This window comes from Mobula birostris, chromosome 1 (genome assembly GCF_030028105.1).
Source record: "Mobula birostris isolate sMobBir1 chromosome 1, sMobBir1.hap1, whole genome shotgun sequence".
NCBI classification, from domain to species: Eukaryota; Metazoa; Chordata; class Chondrichthyes; order Myliobatiformes; family Myliobatidae; genus Mobula; species Mobula birostris.
The window spans coordinates 168,346,761-168,360,878 of record NC_092370.1 but is presented as its reverse complement, the minus strand read 5'-3'; the positions used below and the strand labels follow the sequence as shown (position 1 = coordinate 168,360,878).

At 41.2% G+C, this 14,118-nt stretch overlaps 1 protein-coding gene across 1 annotated transcript in view; it reads right to left on the bottom strand.

Annotated features, from left to right (window-relative positions):
- The window catches only part of map3k9 (mitogen-activated protein kinase kinase kinase 9), a 184,929-nt gene that overhangs the window by 23,804 nt on the left and 147,007 nt on the right, over positions 1-14,118 (bottom strand). The window contains 2 exon segments of the mRNA XM_072251022.1: positions 472-581; positions 10,120-10,273. Of these exon segments, the coding sequence (XP_072107123.1) occupies positions 472-581; positions 10,120-10,273 (264 nt within the window).

Here is a 14,118-nt window from a genome sequence, read left to right as displayed (position 1 = left end):
ATATAGTACTTTAGTCATTTTATGTATTACGCTGTCCTACTGCAAAAAAAAATAAATTTCATAACATATGTGAATGATGATAAACCTGATTCTGATATGGGTCTCTATTGTGGACTGAAGGAGTCAGGGAGAGGGAAATCATGGCTGGGAAAGGGGAAAGGGAGAGGGGAGGGCGTAGGAAGCACCAGAGACACATTCTGTAATGATCAATAAATCAATTGTTTGGAATCAAATGACCTTGCCTCAGGGCTAGATGCATCATACTTGCATCACACCCACCTCAGCAGCCCTGTGCCACCTGTCCCACACCCCTCCCACTGCACTCCACCCTCGCCATTCCCAACATCCTTTGCCCTTGCCAGATTTAGAAACTCCCTCTTAGCTCCAGGTTGACAAAACACCCAGTTATATATATGTGCCTAAAACTTCTGCACAGTACCATATGTATAAAACATTGTGCATTACCCATACCTATTTCATTGAGGCTAGTGAACTCCGGAACCATAGCAGCAGTCCGGTTTTTCCCCAGACTAGGAGCACTGGGTGACCATTCTTTGCCTCCATTGACCACATGCTTAAGGCTTTGATTGGGAAAGAAGGAAAAACAGAGTAAATGTCAGCATAATCTACGATCAGTAGAATATTTTAAATGTAGTTCGAAGTACATCTGTTATCAAAGTATGTATACATTATACAAACTTGAGATTTGTCTCCACAGGCAGCCACAAAATAAAGACGCCCAAAAAAAAATTTTTAAAGGCCGTCAAACACTTAATAGAGGTCTTAAAGTTGCAGAGGCAATTAGCCCTCTTCCTTGGCATTGTATTATCAAATTAGTCAACTTTTGGTAGTCATATGCTAATCTTGTTGAATAGTTCATTAATACTAGGCCTGCTTTGTCAATATTAGGTCAGCCTGCTCGATAACAAACCACCTTGGAGATGTCCTCTTTTCTTTGGCTCCACTTGGCATTTGTATAGTAGTGCAGCCAAGACCAGCAACAAAGAGTCAAGGATACCAGCCTGAATTTATTGCATCCTGATGCCTCTTGAGCAAAGACAAACTAAATCCAGTTCATCATTGCAATCAAATGTTGGTTATCATTATAGAAAATTATCAGCAAGAGTCACTGCTATTGTAATCCACTCCAGTTCGCTTCTTTAAATAAGATGTCCAATGCCCAGCACCATATAAAATCATCCAAAATATCACTTTCAATCTGATGCTTATTTATATTCATACTCTTTCTCAGCTAGAGAGAAAATGATGGGCCCCATTATTTAATAAGTGATATACTTGGACAGGAAGCAGTTTGAAGAAGGTACAGTGGACTGACTCCTGGTCTAAAGGAAATGAACTATGAGGCGAGATTGAATGGGTTGAGGTGATCTTATAGAAACATGCAAGATGAGGGAGCTTGACAGAGTAGATTTTGAAAGAATTTTCCTCACATGAAGGATCCTGGATCTAGGGAATATGTATTTGGAATAAGGGGCATCCAGTAGGCATTATTTAACATGTGAACCTATGAATTCTATACCCAGAGGAGATGTGGAATCGAAGCCATTGAATACATTTGAGGCTGATGCAGAGGAAATCTTGAACCAGAGGGGTGTAATAGGATGCGGGGAGCAAGTAGAAAGCTGAGATTGAATACAAGCAAAACAAAATCAGATCAGCCCTGGAAGGAAGTATAATCTGCTTTCATTTGGTATGTTCTCACTGATGCCAATCTAAAATGTGAACATTTGCTGAGTAAACTCATCAACACAAAAGGTGACTGCCAAACGTCACAACAATCATTCCAGAAACAAATTACCTGAAGTACAAGCACAAATTCAGTTAAATCCAAAGTACATCTCCACACAATTTTATAAAAGGATTTCTAAATCATTGCTCATAAGAACTTCAAATTATCTCTTGGCATCATTGATCATCTTGGCCAGATTTCCTATCAGCTAATCTTGTTAATTCTTTGCACAAGTCTCCCATTTCGATAGTTAACCATTTGTTTAATTTTCCTCCAGGAACTTTATTAATCCCTTGGAACACATTTCAACACCAATGCTTATAGGCAACACTCTTACCTATGATGTTTTCTAGCTTGCCTATTATTGGCACGCACTGCAAGTTCTAGACCATTTCCCCAAGCAGAACCTCAAGCTATTGATGGTTGATTTAGAGAATCAGCGGCTGATATGTGATTATTTCGAATACTTGGATGGAGACAGAAATGATAGGATTTGACAATGGTCCATCGCCCAATGAATGAACCTCTTACCCTAGTCAATATATTGCAAGTTCAAAGGGTTGGGTTGGAATAACAACCTGAGCTGACCTCTCCAAGGTAGTACTGCGAGAGTGCTGACCCGTCAAAAGTCCATTCTGCACACATAATAGATCTGTCAACACGATTCTGACAAAGAGTGTTGGTATCCTAGTCAATATGTATCCTTCAATTAATACCATTAAAAAGCATTATTGAGCTTTAACTATCTGACTGTTTGTAGGAGCAGGCAGTGCACAAATTAAAAGCATTTTGTCCTTGTCAAATTTTGTGGAACATGCCATATAAATGCAAATCCTGTTTCCTAGAAGAGAACAGATGTCTTTCAAGGAATAAAAAAGGGTTTCAGCATTAGAACGTTTAACATATAAAATGAAATACATACTATAAGCTCCAAACCTGGGGTTCCCATACTAGGGTCCATGTACCTCTCAGTTAATGGTAGGGGCACATGGCAAAAAAATCATTGGGAGCCCTTGCTTTAAACTAACAACTTCCAGTCATGTTCTAGATCTATAGAGAAGGATTACTTAAAGTTAGAGGTGAGTCTCAATCACTAAATCATTTTTATTTTTGATTGCCTTTTTCATCAATTTACTTAGTTACATTCTGTACCTACACATAAGTCAATTTGCACATGAATTCATAAGCATACTTCAGTATCTCAATTATATCTCCAGTTTTCTGCAAAACATGCAATCACATATAACAAGCCTACACTGTCCAACACACTCAATTCTTAAAAGATGGTAATTTTCATTTTACATAGCCATTTTCTAACTCAAATCATTGCTTTTGACTCAGACCTTTGAATAATTGGCGTTAAAAATATCTGTAGCAATTCTGTCCAAGACGAGGCAGTACCCATTTCATATAGTATCTGTGGGGGTGCTTGGTGGGATTAGCATGGGGTTTCTGATCAAAGGTTACACTACTTTTCTTTTCAAATCATTTTGTACCATCTGTTCTTGGCATGGAATCAAGCTCCCAAAGTAAAATCTCCATATTGGTGAACGTTCATGGTAATTATTAACAGTCTAGCCTTTTAGCAGTTTTTTATAACCATTTTTTTATAAAAATAAGTTTCGATGTGGCTTATCACAATCTCTGGATATCAGCACTTTACAACCACTGAAGTACCTTTCAGGTGTAATTACAGTTATCATAGAGGAAACGCAGTGGCCAACTTGAGCACTGCAAGTCCTCAAAAACTGTGAAAGGACAACAACAAAGTAATATATGTTAGCTATATTGACCGTGGGATTAATATAAACCAGAGCACCAACGAATTCAACTACAGAACAGATGGGGTCTGCTTAGCATCTTATCAAAATGATAATAACTCCAACAGTGCAATGCTGGAGTATCAGCTAGTTTTCTGTGCTCTCATCTCAAGTACACACCAATCTCTCAAGATTCTTGGTGCTCAGTGACTGTGTTTCCAGAGACGAGTCAATGCACTGAGTCACAGCTCATGATGTGCCAAATTATGTAATTTTAGATTCCAATTAATTATCCTGAAAAATCACAGAACAGCCTCAAAACTTAATTCATCTCACCCAGTGGGAGAAAAATTAATTTCCTCTGAAAACAAAAATGATGGATATGATTTTTACCATTTTCTTACTACAAATCCATGCAGCAAAAGCATTTCACCTTCAACTAAATGGAGATGACTTGGAAATATTTTAGTCCACTCAGAAAAAAAGGCATTCATTATGATTTTGTATGGTGAGTGAAGAGAAATGAAAATTGATTTAAGATCTTTTTGCACTAAGATGAAAAGTCTGTGTTTATTTATAGGGGCTGTGGAAAATAAAGAAAAGCTATAATGTACATACATTATTAGAATAATCAACAACACGGTATGTGTCATATGCACCTATTTTCTACCCTCACCCATTCAAAATTAAATTGCAAGTAATATTGAACCAATCATGATAAAATCTCACCGCCTGCTCTGTGGCTTGCAAAAAACTATAACTAATATTTCCTTTCATATTTTTCAATATACTTCAATAGATTATGCTTCTTAAGAGTTGTATATTAGGAAAAGGCAATTATGAAAGTCTTTATATTTTACACAACTCTGTTTTGTAAAATAAATATTTACATACAACATAGAACAGAAACAGGCCCTTCAGCCCACAATGTTGTATCAAAACAATTAAGTTAGCAATCAATGGCTAAATAAACTAATTTCTGCCCACAAACTGTCCATAATCTTCCATGTTTTTCACATTCATGTGTGTATCTAAACATCTTCTTAAAGTCTCTAATGTTTCTGCCTCTCCCAGGCAGTGCATTCCAGACACCCACCTCTCAGTGCGTAAAAACTATGACCCGTAAAAACTATGACCCTCACAACTCCTTTAAAATTATCCCCCCTCAGCTTATATATATACACACACACACACACACACAATCTTGTCTGTCCTGTCTATGCATCTCTTACTCTTATAAACCTCAATCAGATCTCTGCTCAGCATCCGCCACTCCAGCGAAAACAACACTAGTTTATCCAACCTCTCATTATAGTACATGCCCACTAATCCAGGCAGTATCTTGGTAAACCTCTCCTGGACTCTCTCCAAAGCCTTGACACCTTTCCTATAATGGGGTGACCAGAACTGTATGCAATACTCCAGATGCAGCCTAACATAACTTCCTGACTATTGAACTCAATGCCTTGGCTAATAAAGGCAAGCATGCCCTATGCCTTCTTAATCACCCTATCGACCCGTGTAGCCCCTTTCAAGGAGCTATGAACTTTGACTCCAGGATTCCTCTACTCATCAACACTGTTAAGGGTCTTGCCCTTGAGAGTAGTGTGGCGTGTGGCCAAGTGGTTAGGGCATTGGGTTCACGATCTGAAGGTTGTGGGTTCGAGTCTCGGCTGAGGCAGCATGTTATGTCTTTGAGCAAGGCACGTAACCACACACTGCTCCGGTCCATCCAGATGAAAATGGGTACCGGCAAATGCTGGGGGTTAAGCTCGCAATAGACTGGTGTCCTATATGGGGGGATGTCTCGTACTCTCAGTCGCTTCACGCCACAAGGCTCAGGACAGACTCACTCTAACCTTGACAGTATACTGTTTCTTCACATATAGCCGACCAAGGTGCAACACTTCACATTGGCTGGGTTAAACTCCATCTTCTGTATTTCCGCCTGTATCAAAAACTGATCTACATCTCATTGTATTCTTTGCCAGACTTCATTGCTAACCACAACACCACCAATCTTGGAATCATTCACAAACTTATTACCCACCTACATTGTCATCCAGGTCAATTACATACATCACAAACAGCAGAGGTCCCAGCACTGATCCCTGCAGAATACCACTAATCACAGACCTCCAGCTGGAATAGGTCCCCTCAACCACTACCTCTGTCTTCTATGCGCAAGCCAGTTCTGAATCCAAACAGCCAACCAACCATGAATCCCATGCATTCTGGATGAGCCTCCCATGAAAGACCTTCTCAAACACACCACTAAAATCCATGTAAACAACATCCACAGCTCTGCCTTCACCAATCACCCTTGTCACCTCATCGATCAGCTTGGTAAGTCACAACTTGCCCCACACAAAGACATGTTGGCTCTCCCTAATTATGCAATGGTTTTCCAAATGCTCATAAATCTTATCCTTAATAATTTTCTACCCATATAGATTCAATGGATAAGCCCTCCATTATGTTCCCTCTGAGTGCCACTGTGATATTGTCCCTGATAAGTAGTGCAACTCCACCACCTCTTTTACCTCCCTCTCTATCTTTTCTAAACCATCTAAATTCCTGGGACATTAAGCACCCATTCCTGTCTCTCTTTGTCTCTCTCAGCCAAGTCTCTGTAATGGCTACGGTATCATAGTTCCAGGTACTGATCCATGCTCAAAGTTCATCACCTTTACCCATAATACTCCAAGCATTAAAATACACACACTTTAAACTTTGGACCTGCCTGTTTTTACTGGCCCTGACATCTACCTTCCTGTCCATCCCTCCACTTTCTGACCCAGTGCTCCAATTCTCATCCCCCTGCCAAATTAGTTTAAATCTTCCTGAATAGCACTAGCAAACCTCCCAGCTCCCCTCCAGTTCAGATGCAACCCATCTCTCTCTTGTACAGGTCATTCCTACCCCAGAAAAGGGTCCAATTATTCAAGAACCTGAAACTCTGATCCCCCTCCCCCACCCCCAGACCAATTCCTCAGCCACTCATTCATCCAATTCCCTGCCCTGAGAAATCCAGAAATTACTACCTTCGAGGTCCTTCTCTTCAGTCTCTTTCCTAACTCCCTCTTCTCACTATGAAGGACCTCTTTCTTCCCCCTTTCTAACTTCTTCCCTAGGTCCAATGTACACCATGACCGCTCACCCTCCCTCTTGAGAATCTTCTGCAGTTGCTCTGAGATATCCTGAACCCTAGCACCTAGGAGGCAGCACACAACACTAGCGACTCTTTCACAGCCACAGAACTCTTGTCTGACCCCCTAATTATTGAGTCCCCTGTCACGATCGCTCTTCCTCACTTTACTCTTCCAGCTACACCACCACTGGCCTGGGTCCTGCTGTTGTGCCCCGATAGGTCATCTGCACCCCCCTCCCTGCAGTATCCAAAGGGGTCTACTTGTTGTTGAGGGGAATGGCCACAGGGAACCCTGTACTGACTGCTTACTTCCCTTACTTCTCCTAGTGGTCACCCATCTCCTACCTGAAACCTGTACTCTGAGTGTGACCACTTCAGCAAAATTTTTGTCTGAGATTTACAGCCTCTCAGCTGGTCCCGAGTACATCCAGCCCCAGCTCCAGTTTCTTGACCTTGTAAGTCGGGAACTGAAATTGGATGCACTTCCTGCAAATGAAGTCATCGGGCAGACTGTTATGTACCCTGCAACTCCGCATCTTACAAGAGGAGCATTCCACTGCCTTAAATACTAGCCTGCCTATACTTGTCAAACTCAAGTTCTAGCCTGCATATGTTCGCTCCTAAGCCTATTGAGCAAAAGCCTGACCACTCACTCTCACAATGGCCACTCCACTTACACCTTGCTTCTTTTTATTGCTTGCTGCTGAGGGCCTACGAGATCATTATGATTGCAGCCTGGTGAAAATTTCTAAAAGGCCCCAAGCTTTTTTTTAAATCTTGCACTGCCTCACCAACAAATGACTGCTTGGGATGATTGTAGTCTGCTGACTTGAATTGTAATTTTCCAATAAATTTATAGAAATAACTAAGGATTCCTAAATCTCTGTCTAAAATTCCCATTCTGTTTTCTACTCTATTCAACTTTGTTATAACAAAATGTACTATTTAGAATTGGGCATTTTGGTTTATGCCAGCTAGAGCAAAAACCTGCAGTTAGTTGATAAAGGAGAATTTTCTCTTTGCAAGAAAGCCTTGTAAAGAGATTGCCTGTGCAATCAGCAAAAGTATATTTCATCTGCTTAGTTTCTTGACTAACATCTTTTACTTTAAAATTGAGGAAACAATATCTTATAATTTATTCAAATATGATTTTATCCCCAGTTTTGATGCTTCTTTTTAAAAGTAAAAGGAAAAGTAATCTCATTAATCACTAGATTCTGGAATGGTTCCAGAGGACTGAAATTGCAAATGCTAATTAAGAAGAGAGGGAGGCAAAAGACAGGTAATAATTATAATTATAGGCAAGTTAGCCTGACTTCAGTGGTTGGCAAGATGTTGGTGTCCACTATTGAGGATGAGGTTTCGACGGACATGGAGGCACATAATTAAATAGGCCATAGTCAGCATGGTTTCATTAAGGGAAAATCTACGCTGACAAATCTGCTGGAATTCTTTGAGGAAATAACAGGCAGGAGACACAAAGGAGAGTCAGTGCATGTTATTTACTTGGATTTTTATACAGCCCATGACAAGGTGCCACACATGAGGCTGTTTAACAAGAGCTCATATTACTATAGGAAATATACTAGTATGAACTGAAGATTGGCTAACTGGCAGGAGGCAGAGAGTGGGAATAAAGGGGGCTTTTTCTGATTGGCTGCCGGTAACTAGTGGTGTTCCACAGGGATTGATGTTGAAACTGCCACTTTTCACGTTATATGTCAATGATATGGATGGTGGAATTGATGGCTTTGTGGCCAAGTTTACGGAAGATACAAAGATAGCTGGAAGGGCAGGTGGTATTCAGGAAGCAGGAAGTCTACAGAAGGATTTAGACATATTTGCAGATAGGCAAAGAGTTGGTAGATGGAATACATGAAAGAGTAGGGAAGTGTACGATCATTCACTTTGGTAGAAGAAATTAAGGTGTAAATGATTTTCTAAACAAGTAGAGAATTCAGAGAGGTGCAGAGGGACCTGGGAGTGCTCATGCGGGATTTCCTAAAAGTTAACTTGCAAGTTGAATTGGTGGTAAGGAAGGCAAATGCAATCAGAGCTGACGAGATGGACTGAATGGCCTAATTCTTCTCCTATGTCTTATGGTCTTATTAAGATTGATGTGGAGGATCTCAGACAATTAGCAGTACTGGAGCAAATATGCAGGCTAGTAGAGTAACAGGAACTTATCAATGACATGTCCTGTAGATATTTGGAAGTTGTTCCATAAATACTATCTTGCTTACAGTTCCAGGGAATGGGTGTTCATCCTGTGAGGCAGACTTAAGAGGTTATTTCAGTCTAGTCTAAAGTGTGTGAACAATACAGGAATGCAATGTGACACACAAAGCATGCAACAGAATTCACACCACTGATGTGCTTGAGGAAGGCAATTGTGGTTTATAAATAATTCACTTCAGGTTGAGTTTGAAGTGGTGTATTGTTGCCAGAATAAAAAGAGGTCACATTCCGTATGAATAGTAAATACAGGAACAGGAATAATGGGATCCGGGAGTGCAGACATACAAGTCATAAGAGTAGATGTGCAAGTTAGTACAGACAAAACTAAATAGAGCAGCTGGAACATGACACTCAAACACAGATCAGCTGATTAGAGAGTAACATGGTGTGTATGTCAGTATGTACTATGCTTCGCAGGAACAATGCTTCACTTAACTGTATACATGCACACGGTTAAATGACAATAAACTTGAACTTGATAATGTGTGGCAAAATTGAAAGATATTGGTTATTAGCTCTAACAACTCTGACAATGGGAGTTATTTGCAAGAGAGTTATTGATGTTGTGGTAGTTAGATTAATATTATTATGTACTCATAAATAATTAATGAAACAAGCACTTAATCTTACATGATCAACACATAGTGACATCCCAAAAAAAAAATGTAGGAAAACATTTCCAGTGAAAATAAATCAGTATTTTACCTGAAGAAGACAGGTTTGATGCTTGTGACAACTGTGCAGGCACGTGGTCTAAACATTGGCAAGGATCCAAAGATTCCTGGTTGTGGAACTTTGTAAAGGAGATCCGTGTGGAAACCACACAGCAATGTGTCAAGCAACTGAAGCAGGTTGTACTCAAAGATGTCAACACATTAAATTGCACCATGATTTCTGGGAGCTAAGAGGATTCCCTCAAAATCAGGCTCAGCCACACCTCTTCCCCTAGCCTTTTAGGGTTTTTCTACCTCAGGCTACATGGAAAGAACAAAACAAACAAAGTAAGATTTAAAAAAAGAACACCAATGGAGAGAGCATGCGCTAGGCTAGGGACACATAGTCTATCTGTGACCCACAGATGCAGGGTACCATTAACTTCATAGGATTATCCATCACGAATCATTTTTTAAATCTGAAAATACATGACCTTTATGACAACACATTAAAAAGAAAGATTCTTGTGCAGCGACAGCAATAGAAATTAAAGGTTCTTCTCTTACCTTTCTTCCACACCACCAAGGTCCTTCTGGTACAAAGAGCTGGGGCCCCAGGTCCAACCTTTCTTTTTATGCCCCTTTTTCTCATCTTCATCACACTCCTCTCGTTGAAACATTGAACTGCGGCCCCAGGTCTTATTGCTTTCACCTGGTGTTACTATGAAGAGGTTAAAAAGATGGCCGTTTATCCCAGTAGTTTCATATCAGTCACTGGCAAAATAATTTAAGGTTATTCAACATGTTGAATTTTTATTCACTTTGCCTAGCAAGGTTTCAATCTACTAGAGCTAACTACATATAGCTTGGAATCAATCTATTATGTATCAAAGCCCCAATGTCTGGTGACCCACTCTTCCCTACCCTCTATAACCCTCTGGGCTCTCACTCACATGGCTGAGCTTCTTATGCAGACTCTAATGATGACAGTCAACAATCTATTTAACCATAAGGAAGTGACTGGATTTCACAACTCCCAGTCCCATAGATTATCAGTACAGGAACATATCAGGACTAATAAACACTGATTCAATTTTCTATTCTTTAATCAATGATGCCAAACAGACACATTGCATTGTATATGAAAATCTAATTACACAAATTATAATAGTTAGCTCTCATATTTTAGAAAATGAATAAATTTGTAGAATATGCCTTCTAAAACATCAGTAAATATGATTATTTAGTGGAAATTTTATTAATTTTTCCTTTTTTACAATTCCTAACAATTTGAACCAGTATTTTCCATTCAACACACACAAATTGCTGGAGGAACTCAGCAGGCCAGGTAGCATCTACGGAAAAGAGTACAGTCGATGTTTCAGGCCGAAACCCTTCATCAGGACTGAAGTAAAAAAAGCTGAGGAGTCAGAGTAAGAAAGTGGGTGGAGGGGAGGAAGAGCCACAAGGTGATAGGTGAAACCAGGAAAGGGGGAAGGGTGAAGTAAAGAGCTAGGAAATTGATTGGCGAAAGAGATACAGGGCTGGAGAAGGGGGAACCTAATAGGAGAGGACAGAGGCCATGGAGGAAAGAAACAGGGGAGGATCACGAGAGGGAGGGTGTAGGGGTGAAGGGAGGGGGGTATTACCAGAAGTTAGCGAAATCGAAGTTCACGTCACCAGGTTGGAGGCTATCCAGACGGAATACACGGTGTTGCTCCTCCAACCCGTGAGGCCCCATCAAAACAGTAGAGGAGGCCATGGATTGACATGTCAGAATGGGAATGGGAAGTGGAATTAAAATGGGTGGCCACTAGAAGATCCCACTTTTTCTGGCAGTTGGAACGTAGGTGCTCGGCGAAGCAGAATCTCAATCTATGTCGTGTCTCACCGATACACAGGAGGCCACACAGGCAGCACTGGATACAGTAGATGACCCCAGCAGACTCACAGGTGAAGTGTCACCTCACATGGAAGGCTTATTTGGGGCCCTGAACAGCAGTGAGGGAAGAGGTGTAGGGGCAGGTGTAGCACTTGTTTCATTTTCAAGGGTTAGTGCCAGGAGGGAGATCCTTACAAGTGGAACAATTGCTACACCTGCCCCTACTCACCTCCCTCACTACCATTCAAGACCTCCCCACTTATCTCCATCCTGGCACTGATCCAAGAACTTGAAACCCTTCCCCCTGCACCACCTCTGCAGCCACTCATTCATCCATGCCATCACCCCACTCCTACCTACACTAGCCCCTGGCACAGGGTGTAATCCAGAGATGACAACCTTGGAGGTCCTTCTCTTCAGCCTCTTTTCTAAGTCTATAAATTCACTGCATAGGACCTCTTCCCCTTCTCTGTCTATGTCACTGATGCCAATATGCATCATGAACTCTGGCTGTTCCCCCTTCCCCTATGGAATATCCTGCAGCTGCTCCGATACATCTTGGACTCTTAGCACCTGGGAGGCAACACACCATCCTGATCCCTCGTTTGCGGCCACAGAATCTCCTTTCTGTCATCCTAACCATCGAGTCCCTTATAATTACCGTACTGCTTTACCCTTCCCTGTCGAGGCTCAGAGCCAGCCACAGTGCCACCAGCCTGGCAGCTGCTACAATGATCAGATGGGCCATCCCTTCCAGCAGTACCAGTTGCTGAGGGGAATGGTCACAGGGGAACCTTGCACTGATTTCCTAATCCCTTTGCCTCTCCTGGTAGTCTCCCATCCACTGTCCGAACCCTGTACTCTGGGTGTGGCCACCTCTTCAAAAGTCTCATCTATAATATCTTCAGCTCCCTGATGATCTTGAGTACATCCAACTCCAGCTACAACTCCTTGACCCGGTCAGTCTGGCGCTGAAGTTGGGTGCACTTCCCGCAGATGTAGTTGTCAGGGAAACGGTCAGGTATCCTGAATTCCCACATCTGACAGGAGAAGGATTCCCCCTAACTACTCTATACCAACAAAGCAAAAGGTTTGCCTCTTCTTAACTGTGCCTTCCCCTGTTCACGCTGAAGCCTGTTAAGCCAAAGCCTTCACACTCTATCACTGGCACACTCTGACAATGACCCTATTTGGGACAACTCGTAAAGAACAAAAAACTAACTGAGAAAATAGCTGGGATTCTCTTAATTTCGTGGAAATGTCATGCTGCTTAATTGGGGTAGGAGACTTCTGCTGAACAATTTCTAACTAGAGTCAGATGCATGCCCGTTAAGACACTACACTGAGCAGTTTTTAAAGAGCATCAGTTTCATGCCATGAGTTCTAAAAGACGTGATTCTTATCACTGATAATTGGTGAGAAATAAGCATTAAGACAATTCAGAACTGTTTTGTTTAATGTGGTTTCAAGCATTCAGGCTTTGAGATGCAAGGAACAGCCGGGAGAGAAAATGAAACGATTTCCTATTTCAACAAGTTAGGAACTATGAAGGATTTGAAGGTATTAACAATTATCTTGAATGTCACAAAGAAAATGAAGATTTGGAGGATGTAATCATCGAAAGCATTGTATGAAGGCAGTCCATTATCTACAATGGGTGTCTGCACTCACTTTTGTTCATTTACAATCAGTCAAAAGAATGCAACAATGTACAGGCACACTGGATGAATTCCTCCATTGATAACAATTAGGAACAAATACACAGTTTTATAATACTGTAGTGGTACTGATAATGTTCTGATTTGTTCTGTATTTTAGTTAAATGCATACTTTGTTACTCAGTTAAACTGTAGCTTGTGTTTTCTTGTGTTTTATAACTACTTCAATGAAACTTCATGCTAATTGGGGCAGCCAGTTAATTGGGCCAAAATGTACTGTTCTGAAATGTCCCACTGTATTTAAATTACTTATATCATTACAACCATCCAGTCATCCAGGAGCATCCTCCTGCAAGTTCAAGTTCCAAGTTTATTATCGACTGACTGTACATATATGTGTTCGTCTATCGTCGACGTCGATGAGGACCTCGACACCATTACATATATACAATCAAACGAAACTATGTTCCTCTGAACCATGGTACACCCACAAAATATACACACATAGCACATAAAATATTACCACAAATGAGTTCATAAAATATAATCCAAAATGCATTTAGTGCGCTGCACAGGTAAACAGTAAACAGTGCAATAACAAGTAAACAGCTCACTGTTCTAGTGATGAGGCCTCAGCGGTTTCAAGGGTATTAATTAGTCTCACTGCCTGGGGGAAGAAGTTGTTACTCAGCCTGGCAGTCCTGGTTCTGAAGCTCCTGTACCTCCTTCCTGACAGTAGAGGGTCAAAGAGATTGTGGGATGTCCTCAACAATGCTTCAGGCCCTTTGTATAACAATGATCCCAGTAAATGTCACAATGAGAGGACAGACCATGGTGATCCTCTCGGCGGTTTTTAATTATCCTCTGTAGGGTTTTGCGATCTAATGCCTTGCAGCTTCTACACCACACAATCATGCAGCCAGACAAGACACTCTTGATGGCGTTTGTGTAGCTTGTTAGAATGGGGGGCAGGGAGCCTACAAGCTTCAGTCTCCTCAGAAAGTGTAAATGCAGCTATGCCTTCTT